At 34.0% G+C, this 20809-nt stretch overlaps 1 protein-coding gene across 1 annotated transcript in view; it reads left to right on the top strand.

Annotated features, from left to right (window-relative positions):
• Positions 1–20809, top strand: part of GPC5 (glypican 5) — a 1048823-nt gene that overhangs the window by 164209 nt on the left and 863805 nt on the right. Inside the window, exon 4 of the mRNA XM_019668718.1 lies at positions 20138–20258. Coding sequence (XP_019524263.1) covers positions 20138–20258 — 121 coding nt within the window. The remainder of the gene's footprint in view (positions 1–20137; positions 20259–20809) is intronic.

Here is a 20809-nt window from a genome sequence, read left to right as displayed (position 1 = left end):
GGTGATTAAGTGTATATATTACTCAGGAATGTAAGACAGGGGCCAGCTGAGTGGCTGAGTTAGTTAAGAGCTCGCTCAAGAGTGGGAGCTCTGAGCAACAAGGTTGCTGGTTAGACTCCTGGCCTGAGCTGAGCTGCCCTTGAGCTGCCAACAGGTGGCAGGATGGCTCAGCTAAAAAAAAAAAAAGAAAAAAAAGAAAAGAAAAATGTAAGACAGGATACTTATAGTGCAGTTAGTTTTACTCATACTAACAGGGTGCTTATCAGGAATGAAAAAGCTTCAGGGAAACAATGAATAAGTTCCCTCATCACTTGGAGTCTTCCCACTAGAGACACACACTAAACCACTTTGTAATAAAGATGCAGTCTGCGTGCTCAGGAAGAATGAAGAGTTTAAGAGTTTATTATCCATAATATACAGAGCAAATTAATATAGTTATCAGTGTATTTGAGTGAATTTTCTTTGGTTTCTGGCTCAATCAATCATGTGTTAGAAAAACATGATTTTGATTAATTTATTTGAACGGATCAATGTTTGACTTGGAAAGGAATATGAATTTACCTAAGTTAGAAGGAATAGCAATAGATCGTGATACTATCTTTAAACGTAGAAAATATAATGACTGCATAGCTTCTAATGTATATTTTGGCTCAGATTCACAAATTACAAGGTTGTACTCCAATATTCTGAAGTCTAAACTAGTTTTAATATATTAATTATGTTGGCATTTGAGTGATCTCATGTCTACAATTCAGTTTATTTTGTTCAGTCACTTTCAATTATATTTTACATGTCTGAAATGATTTTTTGGAGGAAATATTTCCACTCTCCTTTACACAGAAATGGTGTTAGGCAGAGACAAATGCACTGTCCAATTCAACAGACTTAGACCAGAGCTTAAAACCAATTTTTGCTTGCCAGTAATAAAAAGCTTGCTTCAGGTTGTTTGTTCGAAAAGTTAAACAGGCTAAAAAAGGAATGTAAAGTTCTGGTATCATAAATAAGGAATAAATAGGTCAAAGAAGGCAAGATGATGGTAGAAAGATAAAAAGAAATGGGTATAGGTAGTCGTGAACATCTACTTGTTAAAGAAACCCTGAAAATACTGGAGGAGGGAGACTTCCAAGGTGTAGATGAGTCACTTCATCTGTCTGGCAACAATTTTCTTCTTCTGTAGAAAAGAAAGAGTTTCTGGGTAAGGTGCCTCCCTTCTAGCTCAAAATTGCTATTATTGTATTAGCATATGAAATGTGGCTCCAAAATATAGGTAGCTAGGTGTGAAATAGCAAAGTACAGTGTATGTGATATACATCAAAAGAGACTAAGTAACTACAGTAAGAAAAAGCTTGGAGAATCATTTCATTGAATGATTAGTAAGGATTTCCACAATCAGGGTTATCAGTAAAATTCAAAAAATCAAATATAACTTATGAGAGTCTTAGAAATATTTGTGAAGATATGCATATTAAATGATATATAAGAAGTAACCATATTTTTTTCCTTCTGTAATCAGCACAAAAAGAAAACATATATGTTCTACATTTTTTTTTTTTACTAATCAGAAATATGGGTATAGATCTGAAAATTTTTGTTCAGAGTATGATAACCAAGGGAATGAAGATTTAATTTGTGACAAATACATTAAAATGCTCGTTTCCTTGGTTATAATATATAATATATATTATGTATTATATATAATATATTTTATATAATATAATGTATTATATCACACACACACACACACACACAGAGGGTGCCAAAAAAATGTATACACATTTTAAGAAAGGAAAACTGTATTAAAATTGTAACACTCAATATATACCGATAACAAATGATAAACACAAGTCACGATTGACTTCTGCAATTACAAGAAGTGCTCAAAGTGGTTACCATCAGCATCCAGACGCTTCTGATTACAGCGAACTGCTTGAGCATAGATAAAATCTCTTAAAATGTGTATACGTGGTTTTGGCATATATTCCGGGAGTGCCAAAAAATTATTATATATATGTACACACACACACACACACACACGTAAAATTCAGTCATAAATCATAAAAATATGGAGATCCTGCCATTTGTGACACGACGGATGAACCTGGAACACATTATACTAAGTGAAATAAGCTAAACACTTAAAGATACATACTGCATGATCTCATTTGCATGTGGAATCTAAAATAAACTCACTGAAGCAGAGAGTAGAATGGTGATTTCCGGGGGCTGGGAGAGGGCAAAATGGAAGGTGGTGCTTAAAAAATGCAAAGTTTTTGTTATGAAGAAAATAAATAATTTTTGGAAATTTGTGATAGAGCAGAGTGCCTATCCCTAATGGTACTGTATTGTGTTCTTATAAGTTTCTAAGATGTTAGGTCTTTTATTAAGTGTTCTTACCTCATACACACAAATAATAATAAAGACGGTGGGAGGAAACTATGAGGTGATGGATATGCCTATGGCCTTGATGATGGTTTCACAAGTGTATACTTATCGCAAACTCATCAAGTGAATCATATTTCAATAAAGTGGTTTAAGAAAAATAAAAATGGGTTTAAATTTTAAAAGAATAATAATAATCCCATGGAAGAAAGATGCTGAGAAAATTGTGTTTTTTTGTTTTTTGTTATGTTTTTTGTGTGAAAACATTCCCAGCTTGATATTCTTATTAATTCCAGAGAGTTCACTAATTTGTAAAGAGAGACAAAAAGGGAAATTTAATGATTGTATTTATAAAATCAGCAAATAATTAAGAAAGTGAAAAATGGTTTCAAGATATTCATTTATTAATGCAAATCACTTATATAGTTTATTTCACACCAAAAGGGGAATAAATAAATGCAGAATTTTTCTTTTTTAAATCGCTAATTCATTTAAAATATTTTTCGTATTCAAAATGATATGCAATTAGCATAGACAATCTAGAAAATTTTGAATCATTTAAAAAGGTATAACAATTTACCTAAATTTAGTCTCCACTCTCAGTATTTTGGTGTTTTCTTTCAGCATTTCTAGGAAGCATTTTGCATAGTGATTAAAAGCATCAACTCTATTTAGACTACCTGTGCTTAAATTCAAAATCACCAAATTGTGGAAAGTTATTGAATGTCTGTGTGCCTCAGTTTCTCATGTATAAAACGTGCATAATAATCTTATCTATATTCCTGTGTTATCATGTGGGTTAAATGAGTTTAAATTTACAAACTATTTGAAGGGTTGGCTAGAACATTATAAGTACAGCATAAGTAGGGTGACCCCTTTCCTGTGTCTCTAGGAGATTCCCAATTTATACCTCTTGTTCGAACTATTCATTAGTAGTTGGTCTTGCACTCTCAGGAATGCCCTGGTGTGGACAATACATTTTACTGTTGCTATATTCTTGTAAATGTAATATAAATTTTTCTAGGCAAACATAATTTTCATGTGGCTAAGGTAATATTATATAAACAATTTTAATATTGCTTTTGTCAACATAGTGTAGCCAGAATTACCCTAAGTCAGTCTTTTTGTAAATAATTTTTAATTTTTGTATATGGTCCCCTAGATTGAATCTGCCATAACTCACCAAAATAACTCTATGATGAAATTTTTTGTCCTTGTGTTTTGACTACTTTTTTTTTTTTAACTTAAACCATGGTAAAATTTAAATTATTGAGTCAAAAGTAATGAACGTTTGTCAGGAGTTTACTACTGGCATTTATCTTCAGCCATGGAATTTCAAAGTATAGTTTAGGCAAGAAAAAAAGACAACCAAACTGTCTTTGCTCAGACTTTTGCTGAAACCGCATTTCAGAGTTGACATTACATAGAAACTTAGGTTGATTCTTTCGTTTGACCTTTATTTGCTGAGTGCCCTTTTTATCTTGTCTTGGTAATAATATTCACGTTTCTCATCTGCTTGGTATTCCTACACCATATCTTAGCTGTCATTTTGTGCTAATTTTCCATAAATTATCTCGCAAAAACAAACCACTCAATAACAAAGAATGAATTGAGTGGATGCTCCTTTGACTTATTTCTGGAGCTGGAGATCTCCTGTGGCTCAAGGAAAATATTCAGCATGTCAGTGTTATGTCAAACACCAGTTCTGAAATTATCAGGTAATCTCAGGTCTCCAAGGGTGTTGCTCTGGGTTCCAAGAGATTTACAAGTGTTGTTTTAAAGGAAATAGTAAATGTCAGACTTGTGTCTCTAAGGCTTGGTCTCCTGAGGAATAGATCATACTGTCCTTTATCTAATGCCCTTTTGTCTGCATAAAATAGAAGTATTCAGTCTCTGTTTGGAATCTTTGCTCTACTATTTTATTCTAATTAGCCTTGACAGTTTCATATCTTCCCTTGGTTTGCATTGTCCAAGGATATTAAACTTTGTTTTTGTAGCTATCCATAGCACACAATGAGGTACTTATTAGTGGTAATTAATACTTTATAGTACCATTTAAATGGGTATGTTAAAGAGGATACCTTACATTTTAAAATAACTTGAGATTTTGGAAAATTTCAGGTGCAGTGGATCTGTAACTGCGGGGGGTTGCTGATGTTTAATTTAATAGGAAGTTTCAGTCATAAGTTTGTATTTCATTTCATTATGTTGTTTAAAAAGTGCTTTTCCTCATATAAGATGTCTTACCTTGTTCCCTATTCTTCCAGTGTGAAAGATCAAATTCACTTTTGCTAACATAGTCCCTTCTTTAATTTGTCTTGCAACTTTTTCTCTTATTGAATCATGTTCTCTAGGATTTCAGTTTGGATAAATTTTTTTTAAACTTTTTATTCTGAAATGATTGTAGACTAATAAGCTGCAAACAAAATGTAGAGGGACCCCAAGAATTCATTATCCCACTTCCCCAAATGGTAACATTTTATGTAGCTGCAGTGCATTATCGAAACAAGGAAACCCATATTAGAATAATACAATTAGCTAGATTAGTGAATTACTCAGGATATTTGATTATTTTGAAGCAGTTCATGTAATATGAGCTAGTAATGTCCTTAAAAGAAGTAATTAAGTCTCTTATTTGAAAAATATTATTTTCATTTTTTTTCCTTTGGCTTTCTATACCTCTTATATATCTATGACTGGGGAAAAAAATGAAGCACCCTAAAATGAGTACTTTTGTATTCTTTCTTCCGATAGGTTTATCTATTGAGTCAAGTTGCACAAATGTCCTTAGTCTTTTTCATATTGAAACAGGATTTTTTTTTGGTGTGTGTGTGTGTGTGTGTGTGTGTGTGTGTGTGTGTGTGTGTGTGTGTGTGTGTGTGTATGTGTATGTGTACACCTGGTTTAGGTTCCTGTGACAGGCTCACATGAGTCACATTTACGAGAGTTAAACGGTTTTTTTCCTTTTCAAACAGGATTTTTTTTTGGTGTGTGTGTGTGTGTGTGTGTGTGTGTGTGTGTGTGTGTGTGTATGTGTATGTGTACACGCCGGGATCTTGGTCTTGTAGCACTGAAGAATGGAGACAGGAACCAGAGAAGTAAAGTTTGCAGCAGAGGATAGTTTAATAGAGCAGAAAGTAACAACTTTCAAAATGAGAAGGGGTCCCAACTGGGGTGCCCACTAGTTAGAGCAAAGGATTTGTTTTCATACCTATTGCATGTTGGAGGAGAGGGTCTGCCTGGTGCCTCTTGGCACTATTATCATATTTACATTGTTGCTTAGCCCAGAGGAGGAGTGAACTTGAAACTATCTAATTTTCTTAGAAATTAATCAGCTTAATTGTTGTCTCTGCTCTGAGAGGAGTATGTTAAGCAGTCTGTGGCTTTGAAGATAGAACTCCTGACAGTCTTATTAGTTATGCTAATCAACCTCTTCAGATATGTATTCTACTAGTCAGGGATCCCTGACTTTTTGTTATAGGCTTGAAAAAAAGCTTTCCCTCCTCCCCCATCTGAGTTTGTCACTTTGGCGGGCCCTGTGACTTAAAATTATCTGTCAGCTAATAAAATTATTTCCCTGACTTTGTTATGGTTTCTGCCCCATTCCCTCTACCATGAGAGTTTCCTGACTGCCTATAATTTTCCTATCCCAATATGACACATGTGACCACACAAAACTTAGATGATTAGTTTTTAAAACTGTTACTGACAATTTATTCTCTCTGTTCTGATAATAAATACTTATTTGTTTCTTCATCTTATTGCTTTGTGTAGAAATAATAATAAAAGTGCCTGTTGGTTTAAGATATTTATTTTAATCAGGGTAAGGAAATATCCTATAACTACTTTATTAAACATTATTAGTCATCATATTAAACTTAAGTAAATGTGCAATATGAAGTAAGTACAGAGGTTTATTGTTAGGTTACATTATATTAATATGCATTTTTTTGTATTAAACTATCTGTATGCCTGAATTTGAATCCCAAATCATTTAGGTGGATGGTTTCTTAATAATATAGAATTCAGTTGGCTTTTCTTCAGTTAAGAATATTTTAACTGTGTTCATGAGAGATATTGTTTAAATATTTTATTCTTTTTATTTTAACTGTCTGTTTGTATCTCTTCTTGGCAGAAGTTTCTGGTCATGTCCTCTGTCCATTTTTAAATTGGATTGTTTGTCTCTTTGTTATTAAGTTGTATGAGTTCCTTATATATTTTGGATATTAGCTCCTTATCGGAGGCATTGTTTGCAAATATCTTCTCCCATTTGCTTGGTTGCCTCTGTCTTGTTGATGGTTTCTTTTGTTGTGCAGAAGCTTTTTACTTTATTTTTGAAATTTTGGAGTTTCATTTTTTCTGTCTAAATATAGGTAACCACCACCCCCTGCCAAAATATATTTATTCTTTTTAGTCTTCATATTTCCCTTATATATTTGATTATTGTTTCAGATCTAGTTGCTGCTGTTTCTTAGGTACACAAATTATTCTTGTGTTGAAACTTCAGCCATCTTCTCTGTCTTCATTTTATCTTTCTGTTTCCTGCTGAGCTCTGATTCAGTTGCTACTTGAGTTTTTCAGTGTATCAGTTGTTTTTCTCCCTGGATTCCATTGTGGATGAAAATTCTGCCATTGTATTTTACTTTTCTCATAAATCTCCTCATCTCAGCCACCTCCCATTTTACCATGTTTGCCCAATTTGTCATTATGACTTTTATCTCTTGTTTCATAAATGACCTGTATGTCCACATATTCTTCATAGTTTAAGTCATTTAAAGCAGTGTTCTTAATGTTTCTTCTTGCTCAACAGTCAAATCTATTTTTTAGGGATATTCCCTTCCCTTGAGTCTTCAACATGATGTTCCTTTTCTTTATTTTGCAGAAGGATTTGCGTGTGTCTGTGTGTATGTGTGTGTATGTGTGTGCGTGTGCGTTCTGTTTTCCCCACTCTCTTTATCTAGAACGTAGTGATAGTTTTCCAAACTCAACAGTTTTTCCCCCACTGCATTGTACATCTGAAGCTGAATAATTGAATAATATTGACATTGAATAATATTATATGTCAACTATAATTTAATACATATATAGTCACGGGATGTGGAGTAGAGTGTGGGAATGGAGTCAATGGAATTGTAATAGATATGTATGATGGGGGGCAGTGAATGGGGGGAGGGGGTTGTCACTTTGTGAGGGGTGAAAAGGATAGCTATTGCGTTGTTTTGTACACATGAAACTAATAATAATTTAAAAATAAAATAAATAACCACTTTTCTGTTAGTTTCTTTGTTTACCTTTGAGATGTTGGCTGACCTCCTTTTGATCTAAACTGCTGAGTAGGTTGATAAGCACAACTCCTCTCAGTAGCCAGCAAGCATTTATTAGAATAATTCGATTAGGCTGAGGTGGATACCTATTGTATACTGTCCGGTTCAAGGTACAAGACATAATACTCAGCATGCATAGATAGCAGGGGACCAGCGTGCTGGCAGCGATGAGTACTGTTTGTAAATTATACATGTTATTGCTTTGTGGGTGGGATTCTAAAGAAAGGCTGTCTTTTGTTTGGAAATTAATTTTAAATAGCCTGTTGTTATAGAACAGGTCACTTGCTTATCTGTAGTTTCCTGTTTTCCTTTATAACCTCTCTCCATTGTTCCTAAACACTGTTAATACCCCATGGTAGCTGTTTGTAACCTGTGGGAGGGAAGGGAGTAAAGAGGAGAAGAGGCTGAGTTCAAGCTCCGGGGAGAAGCAACAGAGGGACAGAAGAACCCTACGAAGCCTGTGCGATCAAGACCTGAGCCACTCAGGGTACAAATCACGGCCAGCACCCAGGCTGCTCTACTGCTTCCCCCAACAAGGCTTTCCTTGAGGGAACTACTCTCCTAGACCTGGGAGGTCCCCAGTGCGTTTTGTTCTTTTATTGAAGCTTTGGTCTCCTAAGGAGTCTATACTGTATGAGCTACATGAGAGTGACCAGCCTCTAGTTCCTCAAAGAGCAGGACTGGGACTATAGAGGAACAAGTGCTCATTCTCCGGGCACATTACAAGTGACTCGGGACAGGCTAGGGAGAGCCAAGTACCATCTTACATCATTTTTATATATAGGAAATTCTTCTGTCTCTTGAAATAGAACATGGATAGGATGGTCTAACTTAAGTGTTCTTATAGTTAGTCTACATATTGAGTGTCAGTTTAGCTATTCAGTGTTTAAGTTTATGCTGTTTTTTTCTGTTTTACTAATTTATGTATTTATTTATTCTAATTGGAACTTGGATGGGATTCTCTCTTAGACCACCAGAAGCTATTTAAAACTGGACCAAATCATCATTAAAATAAAATTACACATGCGTGAAATTTACCAAATTCAGAAATGTTTAGAAATAACTCATAACTTTTATAAGGACCAGTTCTGGAAAAGATAAACTATTGCCTGAAAATTGTGTTTTTGGTTTACTTTTCTATCAGCTATACACATTCATACAGATGACAAATGTATATTGAGCTCTCCTAGTCCAAACATCCTGCTAAGTCCTGAAACTAGAGCATGATTAAGACGGACACACTACTTGACCTCAAGGATTTACAGTCTAGAAGGGAGCCAAAGGCATTACACAAATCATTGTACTATTAATTATAATAATTTACATGCATCCCAGAAAGCAAAGTGCTATCAAGTAATAGCTGGAATGAGGGCAGATAACCTGGGAAGGACACCCTAGTCCGGCGGTTGTATGTTTTCCCGTGGCTCCTGTAACAAAATATCACTGAGAGACTTAAAATCACAGAAATGTATCCTCTAATAGTTCTGGAGGTTAGAAGTCTGCAATCAGTATCCCTGAGCCAAAATCAAATTGTCAGTAGAGTGGGGCTCCCTCTAGTGGCTCTAAGGGGAGAAAACATCCCTTGCCTCTTCCAGCGTCTGGCATTTCTGAGCTTGTGCCAGCATCACTCCAACCCTTGCCTGTGGTCCAACCCCATTGCCTTCTCCTTTCCTTGTGAAAAAGAAGTCTCCCTCTGCCTGCCACTTAAAGGGATATAGGTGATTGCATTTAGGGCCAACCCAGATAATGCAGGGTAATCTCAAACTCCTTTATTTAATAACAGCTGTAAAAATCTTAATGTTTAGGGTGGCTGACTGAGGAAAGGGTCTAAATGGATAGAACTTTTCAGGCTGGGAAGATGGAGTCTGTAAACCCTGAGGGACCTGGCAGAAATAATTTAAGTGACTGAAAGAGGATAAGAGGAGGGAAAACAGAGAGTGAGGGAGTAATTGGCCCAATTTGTTTAGAGGTGTGGAATTTCTAGGTCAACTGGACCAGAAACACCCATTCTGTTTGGAATCTGGAGACCATCAGAAATATCCTGCATTCTGTGTATGCATATTTTTCATATACTGAGTCAGTCAAAAGTGTTCCTAAGGTAATCACAACTATTAGGAATCTAAAAATCCCTAGGCACATATAGTTCTTTCTATGGAACGAAGTCCAGCTGTTTTCTGTACAACATAACTGGGTTTGCCAAGACATAGCTGGAGAAGTAATTTTCTTATATATGCAAGTGGAAACAAATTAAATTCTATTACACAAGTGGATTGTTTTCTCTGGACTGTTCGATAGTAGGAATTTGGCTATGGTCTAGTTAAGAGGAAGCATGGACAGAAAGCTTAGTTAGTTCCCCACCTCGTCCTCCTTTCTCTTCAGAATAACTGTGATTTGAAACCTATCAATTTTTACTTTGAAATTCAACAGACCACAAAATGGAATTGTTTTGCAGATCTTTAAATTGGCATTGGAGACAAGATTGAAGCTGGATATTAAAACTGATGTATTATGCTCAATTTCTAATTGGTTTCTAAATACTAATTACTACAGTTATTTTTGTTAAGAAAAGTTATTTACAAATCTTTTTAAACTTCAAATCTTTTTTTGTGGGGCAAGGGTCTTCATCTTTTTGCTATTAAGTGTGTGTGTATGTGTGTGTGTGTGTGTGTGTGTGTGTGTGTGTGCCTACACACATATGTACATATATATCAGGGATGCCAAAAAAATGTATACACATTTTAAGAGATGTTATCTATGTATTACTTTTCAAAGTTGAATTGAATTATGGTAGCAATGTGTTGTATGATGTTCACTCAAAAGATGGCATTAACTATGCGACAAGCAGGCAAGTCAAAGAAAATGGCGGCAGCACTGTTGTATTCAAGGAGCGCAAGACCTGTTTGAGGTGGTATTTGAAATTCGAGAACGTTCTCCTGACTTAACACCCCTTGACTTCTACCTGTGGGGGACCTTAAAGGATGTGTTGTACTGTAGAAAACCAGCTACACTGATGGTACTCTGGGAAGAAATTGAAATAGCATGTACAACAATACAAGTGGACACTTTGGTCAACGTTGCTCAAGCAGTAGATCGCCATAATCAGAAGTGTCTGGACACTGATGGTAACAACTTTGAGCACCTCTTGTAATTGTAGAAGTCAAGCGTGACTTGTATTCATCTTTTGTTATGGGTGTATATTAATACAGCTTTTTCCTTTCTTAAAATATGTATGCATTGCTTTGGCGCTCTCTCTCTCTGTCTCTCTCTGTCTCTCTCTCTCTCTGTATATATATATATATATATATATATATATATATATTCCACTTAGTTCTTGTTATGTTATTATGCCTGGCTTTCATTAATATCCTAACTACTTTATTTGGTCATCCCAAAGTAATAGCTGATAGAGAAATGTTCACAATCAAAGTTACAAAATGCAGGGCTTTTAATACTCTTGACAGAATCCCATCCCTAATCCAAAAATACGTGGACTACATATCAAGAACACCCAATTCATAGGGCACTGGTAATGGGCCTGATTTAAACTTTGAAAATTACATCTGTTGAATGATTTCCTTTATTAAAAAAGAAAAAGAAATAAAGAAAGAAAAAAAGAAAAAAAAGCTACAAGTTTTCAAAAGTAAGAGAAGAAAAAAGGAAATGGTTACATTAAATGTAGGATGATTAAATCGATCAAAAAATATTTAACTATGTGATAAAATATATCTTACTATATAAGGGACCTTTCCTCTCTTATTGGGCTTTATTTGTTAGGAAATTGCTAATCTGTGTTCCTATTTGCTGTGTAGGATAGTAGAGGCAGCATGGTTCTTTACACCAGACCTCTGCTTTGTGAGTTGTCTTAAGTCACTTGGACCCTGAGATTGTCTACAGTGCTATCATATATTACCCAGTGATAATGAAATATCACTCTTTCAGTGATAAAATAAAATATAATTAAAAAACAAAAATAAATTGAGGGAAATATTAACCATGTACACTTCTAAAATCTTCGAGGACCACATTTTTTACCAAGTCAGTGAACAATGTCCCAGTAAAAACACCTACTTAGAACTCTAATTTAACAGGATGCAGGAAACGTTTAACAAAGATTCATGTAGGAAAGGGTCATGTGTACATATTTGAAAGCTTTGAAAGCTTTGAAAGTATTGTTCATTGTTTCTTGCTTAAAGATGCATGCTGCTTGAGAGTTTAGAGATATCAAAAATGGCTGCTGACAGATGCAGAGACTACTTTCATTAACTAGTGAGACCTGCCTGAATTTTGGCTTTTCTTTTGGCTTTCACCAACAAGAGGTGTAGGACTAAGTTTTAGACTGAAATGTAGTGTCTCCTTCCTAAGTCGCCTTATATAATTGTCACTCACTTCCCTTCATTATTCTGTCATTTTGCTCTTGTTTTATAGTGTCTGTGTCTTTTATTGTAAGCTGTCTCAAAGGTTTTTCCTGGAAATCTACAGTGCAGAAGTACAAAATGATGAACTAAACATACTTCTTCATTTGTTTTAAAAAAAATGCTTAGGTTGGACAAGATGACCTCTAAGGTTCTTTCCAGCTCTAAATTTATGTTACTGACACCAAAGACAGACAAAACATCTATTAGGCTATAGTCTGAGAGATGAATGCCAAGTACTATATTCCTGGTACAGGTGTATTTCTTCTTGAAAGTAGAATGCTGGATTCAGCAACCTGCTCAGGGCCTTCACAGTCTTATGGTAATAAAACAAGGGAATTGATTGCTTTAAAAAAAAATCCAAAAAATAAAAACTAGAAAACAGAAGAACTTAATTATTTCTTTTGAGGCATTTATATAAATTTGCACTAAGCTGAGCTTAATGAGTGTAGCTAATTTAATAAAATTAGTCACATTTGAATATTGTCACAATCTTGCTACCACATTAGCATAAAGTGTGATTAAAATTTATTCTCTATGCCTATATGGGCCCCTGAAGCATCATCTGTCAACACCTTCATTATACACTAGCCCTTCAAAGCTTTCAGAAAACTTTTACGTTCAGAGCAGGTGGTTGGGCTGCTGCTTTAGAGGAGAACACATCATTTTTTTACGGTATAATTCCTGTTTGTATGAATTTGGAACATAGGAAATTATCAGTAGCATTGTTTATTTTTGTTAGTAAGATAAAGTCCTTGAAAATACAGGAAAAGCTAGATATGGTGTACTGAAAATTTTCAAAGCTAATGAAAATATTTTCCTTAAGGCCAACTGAATTATAATGGACAAATAAATGGTAAAACACAAGTTATAATTTAAGAGATGTATTTTAAATATAAATATTATTTTACAATAAATAAAATTTTCATAGAGGAAAATAGAATATGATTTCAAGGATAGAGGTTTATATGTAAAGACTATTGATTAATTAAAGTTCAAGGGGAAATTTATTTTCATTTAGGCAGTTTTCAGTTTCTTTACAATACTCTGTAGTGTGTTGAATATGGTAACCCTAGGAAACTAGTGCACTCTGAAATTCAGAAGTTCTTTCTCTCTGATGTTATTATATATTGGTAGCAAGTTCCTGGGTGTTTTATTTGGATAGTATGTTGGTCATCTTAGAATGATTGTATCTTGCAACTGATTTTAAAGTATTTGTGATGCAGTTGGAAGTTTTATATATGAAATTTAATTAAATTGGTGTTAATTCCATTTGAAAAAATATTAATATCTGTATAAGAGTCTAGGCACTTTTTGGATTTACTAATGTCCCTATTTAAAGGTTGGTTAAATGAAATTCATGCCCTAAATCATTTCGACTCAGTTTTTGTACTCAAATGGTATTTAGTTTATTAGTACTCACATTAAAGAGTTATCCCCTAAATAATATTTTACTTTTGTTTTTTGAAATCAAATAGTGAAGTGAGAAAATCAGTGCAAAGTGGATCACCATTTCAGTCATCATAAATTCATGAAAGATAGATAGTCTGTATCTCACTGAGAAGAGTTTTACTTTGAAATGTGTGCCTTGGGAAATAGGAGTTAGTATAACATTTCAAAACTCAAGTAACAACAGTATGAGCAATTGAAATTAGTTAGAACTGATGGTGTAAAATTTGACAGTTACTTTGAATTGAATGAAAATCATTATAAGCCAAAGGTTTATTTCCACTTGCTTTGAATTTTTAATTCAAAATTTAAAACTATAAAGACATATCTTTTTCTATAATTAAAGTATTTATCCTCTTGGTTAGACTGGGGAGTAAGTTAGGAGAAGGCTCAAGAAAGTACTATTTTTTTTTTCATAGGGGAAAGCTCACTTTTAATATTTTTCATTAGATAGTCAACCCTTGTTGAGATGACAACTTCCTAAACACTTCTGATTTTGCAGTAGTTTTTCATGTGGAAATATTATTTTTTCAGGTTCACATAGCTGCTTATCTTATAAAATGTCATGAAACAGCTTACCTGTGATTCACCTGGCTAAATTGACAAGCACAGATACATGCCTAGCCAATTAAAGAGTTAGGGTGAAGATTGATTAATATCCATTCTTTAGTAAATCCCTGTTTATTTTTCTAAACATGTTCTTACTTGTTTTTTTATAGTGATCTACTAAACATTTCTTGTTGGTTGCTATATAAAACATGACATTACCTTATTAAAATAATGTTATGGAGTGTTACCTATATCACAAAATATGATACCTTCAGCAGAAAATTAGTTATATATAAATAATAATAAAGTTCATAATAATACCTCTATTAACTCTATATATTTTTACTTCATTATTTAAATTCAGAAACATAGATCTCAAATTTAGACATTATTAAATGTAGAGATTAGCTTAAAAAATAGTTTGTGGCTCAGCAATTGAATTGAGATAGTACAATCACAAAAGGGTTAATCATTTTTTAATTGATTCTACACATATCTTTGTTTTCTAAATCCCCTGTAAGCCTCTTACCTACCATGAAACGTTATTCCCATAAATCTGGCACATAAAATCAATCATATGACTGCTTTCTGTTCTGAGAGTTCAAAGATTAAGACCTTCACCTTAGAGGAAGAGTGCTATATAGAAGCTGCATGTACACAAAGCAACACTCAGCCGTGGTAGCCAGGATCACCCAAGTATTTGAGGAAATTTACAAAAAAGAAACCTCTAGTACTTATGTTCACATTTCCTCCCAGAATCAGGTAGGGATGCCCAGAAATGGTTCAAAGGAAAATTTGTTCCTGAAGAAGAGGTTCACTAATGAATACATACAATATAATGCCCAGACCTCCTTTCAACCTGAGACAACATGTTTATCAGAGCCAAAGACACTCTAGTGTTTTGCCTCCAAGAAATTAGAAGACTCAAAACTCTGGAAATTGAAGGAATATAACAGATCATTACCTTACCAAGTCATACAAAAAAAAGTATACCTACTTTATAGTTACTTTTGTAAATAAAACATCTACTACTAATATCACCACCAGCACCAACATGGTCCCCTTTCTGACCTTTAATCCCTAACAACGATGGCAATAATGGTAAAAGGAGAAAGCCCTGATCAGGTGTTTCCCTCATCTCTTATCATTATGTTCTTATATCCTGTCCCAGTGAAGTTATCAAAGACTTCTAAGACCACTTGAAATGATTTGCAATGAATTCCAGATCAGAGTCCAAATATTTTTCTACCTGAAATTATATAAGTACTTATCAAAATATGCTTTTGATGTGAATCTGAACTAAATTATGTTGCATTCTAAATAAAGTGAAATTAATATCAGCCAATAAGGTCCATGAGTTTCAAACAAGTAATGTTGATAGCCAGGAGAAATGACTTCTCAGTGACATACTACGTATAGATTTACTAGCACTTCTTTTTCACATTTCATATGTTGAACACAAAGAAAAATCTTGTTAATCATCATTTTAAAATATTTTATAGAATGTAAATATATCAATGCTTGCCTGTTTTCCACATTAATGAAAAATGAGTTGTACTTGGGGAGCAAGTATTCCTATTAAACTGCTGTCATCCATTACCAGACCTGCTTAGAAGAAATAAGCACAAACGGTGGGTCTATTACTTCTCTAACAAAATAATTTTCCTCTCTCTTTTATGTGTTTTTTGAAATGTGAGCAATTTTTCAAGTCAAGAAATCTCTGTAAGGATCCTTGAAATGTTTTGTCCATTACTTGTACTGAAAAAACAGTGATTAATGATTTATTAAAATTTCATAATGAGGAAAACTGAAATAAAAAGTCTTTGTTAGAAAAATTTTTATTTGATTTAGAAACCACGTATTTTGCATGCAAATGAAAGTCTACAGGGAGTAAGTTTTTACATCAAGTGAGGATCCTAAATTACTCATTTAGTGATGATAAAACCATTTAACTCCTGTTGAAAATATCTATGTAGATCTTTTATTTATATATTGTTCAATGTAAATTTGTTGATTGTGTATACATTAAGAAAAAGAGACAATAAGTTTTTAATATTTTATTTAGGTTGAAAGTACATGCATACAGTAAAGTATCCAAATCTTAACTGTGCAATCTTTTTTTAACATAAAATGAGCACTCTTGTGTAACGAGGACCCAAATCAAGAAACATATGACTGAAACCCCAGAAACCCCCTTCAGCCTTTTAGACACTTTCTCCTAGAATAGCATTATGGTGATTTTAAACATTATCAATTAGTTTTAAAACTTTGTATTAATGGAGTCATAAAGTAAGTTCCGTATCTTGCTTCTTTCATTCAATATTTAGCTTATAAAATTTTGAGTACAGCTGTAGCTCATTCATTCTCATTGCTGTATAGTACATTATGAATATAATACCATTTATTCGCCCATGCTAATGTTTATGGACACTTGGATTGTGTTTGGGGCTATTTTGACTAATACTACTCTGAGCATTGTAATACCTATTAATTATATACCCAGAGTCATAGGATATGTTCAGCTTAGCATACATGTCAAATAGTGACTTATATCAGTTTACTCCCATCCACAAGAGATGGTTCTAGTTGCTCCACTTGTATGTCAGCACTTGGTATCATCTCCCTTTTTCCCTTAAATCACTCTGGTGTGTATGTACCACTATTGCATTGTGGTTCTTCTTACCCTTACAAAATCAGAAAAGGATAACTAATTATATTAAATTATCTTTCACTTGCAGTATCTTAAATGTCCTGATTTGTAGTATTTTTCCTTATTTAAATGATACATAAGAATAGGGATCCTGAACTATTTCATAATATACTAGCTTGGAATGAGATTCTTGATCAATTGTAATTCTGATAAATTTCATCTATGTTATTAACTGGGATAATTGAGAACACAAAATGAACAATTCTTGAGATTAATGAGAAATAATGTTCCTGCATCTTAAAATAAAATTTCATGTTGTGTAAATAAACCAAGATATGCACCAATAATAGTTTCTTTAAAATTAAGAGGTGAGTTTTAGTTTCCATTTTTTTCTATTATGTCTGTGTTTCTGGAGAAACATAGAAACACCTTATTGCAAACTTACAGCCTGTTAGTTTCTTTTCACCCTGCCAACAACTATTATCTTACTCTTTAGCTGGTAATATACAACTGTTTGTTGAGGAGATTTTTGAAGAAAATAGCATATCCCTTCCTAATTATAGGCAGTGAAGCCTTTGAAAATACAGTAGTTACAGTAAAATAATAACAAAAATAATAATAATAATGCTTTGCAACAAGCAAATTGTGTCTCTAATTTATATTAGTTGGTTTCTAGAGTTTTCATTAATGATTATTTCAGTGATTGTATTTTGGAGCTCACATTCCCTGGTTCATAGTATTGCTGCTTGCTTACTAAACAGTGTTGCCTTGGGAAAGTTACTTAATCTATTCAGATTTCAGATCCCCTGTATGTAGAATGGGAATAATATATAGTGCATGTATTATGTGGTGTACTAGTCTGGGCTCTCCAAGAAGCAGATGCCAAAAAGGGATTAACACAACGGCATTTTATTAAGGTAAAAATGCCAACAAGCGAAAATGAGGAGGAAACTGAGTCAGGCTGGAAGTGCTGTTTGTTATGAAACAAGAGTGACCCAGAGTCAAGGAGAGAGGAAGGGAAGCCTTTCAGCAGGATGCACAGTCTAAGGAAGGGTTAACAAGAGCTTCAGGGCATCCTGAGCCAAAGTTGGCCTTCAGAGGAGGCCTATGTCATCAGTGATGGACCTGCTTTGGGATGCCTGCTGCACTCAGTCCTTGGTTGGGGGCAGATGCAGAAGTGAATTTCAGAGCAAATCAGCTGGCGCCCTTTAGTCAATTCAACTTCCTGGACTTGGAGATCTGAGGCACATTCCATGGCCACAACGAGTGTGCATCATGATGATGAATCAACAAATTCCCAGAAAGTAACTAAACTATGCCTGAATCATACATACGCATTTATCCATTTATTTATTCATATTATTCATCATTATTAACAATGCATTAATGAAGAAGCTACCTGTTCAACCTGCTTGAAATATTTTGAAGAAAAACATAACTGCTTCAGAGGAGTGGAGAAGCCTGCTGTTTGCAGTTTATTTTATTCTCCTAACCAAAGAATATTATTACATGTTAAAAGCATATGAACAATTTTTTTTTCTACTATTCTTGATATATATATCCAAGTCCCTAATGTATACTGGAAGACCTCACTCTAAACTGTTTGATTTCTGCATAAAGAATGGGTTCAATGTTGCTTTAACAACAAAAAGACATTAATATAATTATTTTTGTTATGTCCAATTGATATTATCAATATCAAAGCATTCCATCATTTATCATTATTAGAAGGACCTAAATGGAAATTGTTTGACCCAGTTTTTAAAATTGGTCATTGACTATGCATAATCTTGGGGAGAACTAAATATTTCTTGACACTCCTTTTATAAGGTCATGTTCTCCATAGTGGAAACACCTTTTATCATTTCAGAGTTTCTGATGCTGTAGAAAATGCAGAGGGGGCATGTGGTTAGTTGTAATTCTCTGCTCAAACAGAGGGAAGGAAAATTACATTAAAAACCATGTGGCGATGATTATTGAAAAGCTTCAGAGGCCAGTTCAATATGATACTTTAACTAGTAAGCAAACAAATTTACTCAGAGGAGAATCTTAAACATAGACAACGGACTCTTCAGGGCACGACCTCTTTTCTCTTACTTTCCCTCATTTTACTCTTTCTTTGTAAATATAAGCCCACATATTCTTTCCTGTGTGTGTTATTCATGTGCCTTTGCCATTTCCTGGGATCTGCTGGGATGCTTTCCTTTGCCCTGGAATCTGCATGAACCATACCATCCAAGGCCTATTTTTACCTAATACTTCAAGGGCTGCCTCAAGCTCTAACTTGTTTAGTTTTTCCCTAAGTGTCGCAGTCTGAATGGTCTTCTCCACATGCTCGGTGTCTACAACCCTGCCTCTCGTTTGGCATGCAGTTCCTCCTAGCTGTCCCCGTAGCACACGGGACATCTGTCATTCTTCATGTTACACTTTAACTGCTCACTTGTCCTAATGCTTCAGGACACTGTCAGGAAAGGAAGGATAATTACATTGCTGGAATCTAGCAGGTGCATTTAAAATATAGTAAAATGTAATGAATGAATGCCTGAATGAACAAATCCACTGATACTTTATATTCCCAGATAGATAATCAGCATTGTGAGGGAAAGAATTGAGTCTTATACTAGTATCTCCTTATAATTCCAGTTACCTAATATAGACAGGGTTTGAATATTGTAGGAGGCACTTAATACACTTTTGTGACTGATAAATTTAAGTATTTGTGTGAATGCTAAGTTGACTTATATATGGTTGCCATTTTGGGAAGGTAGTGATATAGTGACTCTTACTGTCTGTCAAATCACCCTTTTAGATACAGTGTGATTTATTAGACTCTTGTGTTGACCTTTAGGTGAACCTTGGTGAAAGCAGATTGTGCTTTCTCTATTTGCAAAATATTTTGCAGGTTTTAATTGTTTGCTTATAATATTTATGATTTTGATGTTTACAGTTAAAGTACATTTATAGTTCTTTTGTAGTCCAATATGTTAAAAAAAATTATTGGGACTTATCTGTGCACTGTGTAAAATGAAGTAAAAAAAATTGACCCAGATAGCGTGGATTCAGCCATATATGTTATTCAGCAAGAATTGTTAACAAGGTGAGATGTATATTAACTCTTTCTAGTTTATTGATTAAAAACACAATTTTGAGTTTGGTCTTTTGAGGGAAAAACATTAGAATAATCTGTATTTTTATGCTAAGCATCTTCCAGGAAAAACATTGTAGCAATCCCATTTTCTGACTCAAGAAAAAATACACTGTTGCACAGTCTTAAAGGGGTGAAATCCTGAACTCAAATCTGTTCAGATGGTTGTGGCAGATAATACTCTGACCAGGTTACTAAGTCATATATCTTTCACTGTTCATTTTGTTAGCTATGCTCAGCGTGTGGTTGGAAATGGAATCAAAACCCAATCTGGAAACCCTGAAGTCAAAGTCAAAGGGACTGATCCTGTGATAAATCAGATTATTGATAAACTGAAGCATGTTATTCAGGTAAGTGCTGATTAGCTCTTACTGGTACATTTAATGGTTAATAATAAGTGGTTGCTTTCCATTATGTGCTAAATTTGTTAATCCTATCTGATAATCCTACCTCAAATTGAGTATTGGAATAACGTCTTTATATCTAGGATTTTAGAAATATTTGGGTGAGTGATTTTATATAAAGTGAACATGCAGCTGTATTTTAATGGGTGGGCAATCTATACCTATGAAAAGGATCCGTAGCCTCAGCATTTCAATACATAATGAGAAACTCAGGATGAACTTCCTCACAAATAATAAGCTTTAGACATAGGAACTACTCGCCATTCAAGAAAACACACAGCAGAGTATGGAAGATGCCGAATTCACCTTTCCGGTAAGACTTTGAGCCTTGCTGTTAAGGTTTCTGCTGTATTTTCAACAAAAGTTAAGTCATAAATGAATAACATGCATTTCTTGTATTTCTTTATTTCTATCACCTTTTACATGTTATCTTATAATTTAACCAATGATTGTTTATGACATATTTCTGTTTTATCTTTAATTCTATTATTTAATCA

This window comes from Hipposideros armiger, unplaced genomic scaffold, assembly GCF_001890085.2.
Source record: "Hipposideros armiger isolate ML-2016 unplaced genomic scaffold, ASM189008v1 scaffold_534, whole genome shotgun sequence".
Classification (NCBI taxonomy): Eukaryota; Metazoa; Chordata; class Mammalia; order Chiroptera; family Hipposideridae; genus Hipposideros; species Hipposideros armiger.
Note: the sequence above shows the minus strand (reverse complement) of the source record. Positions and strands in the feature narration are given on the sequence as shown.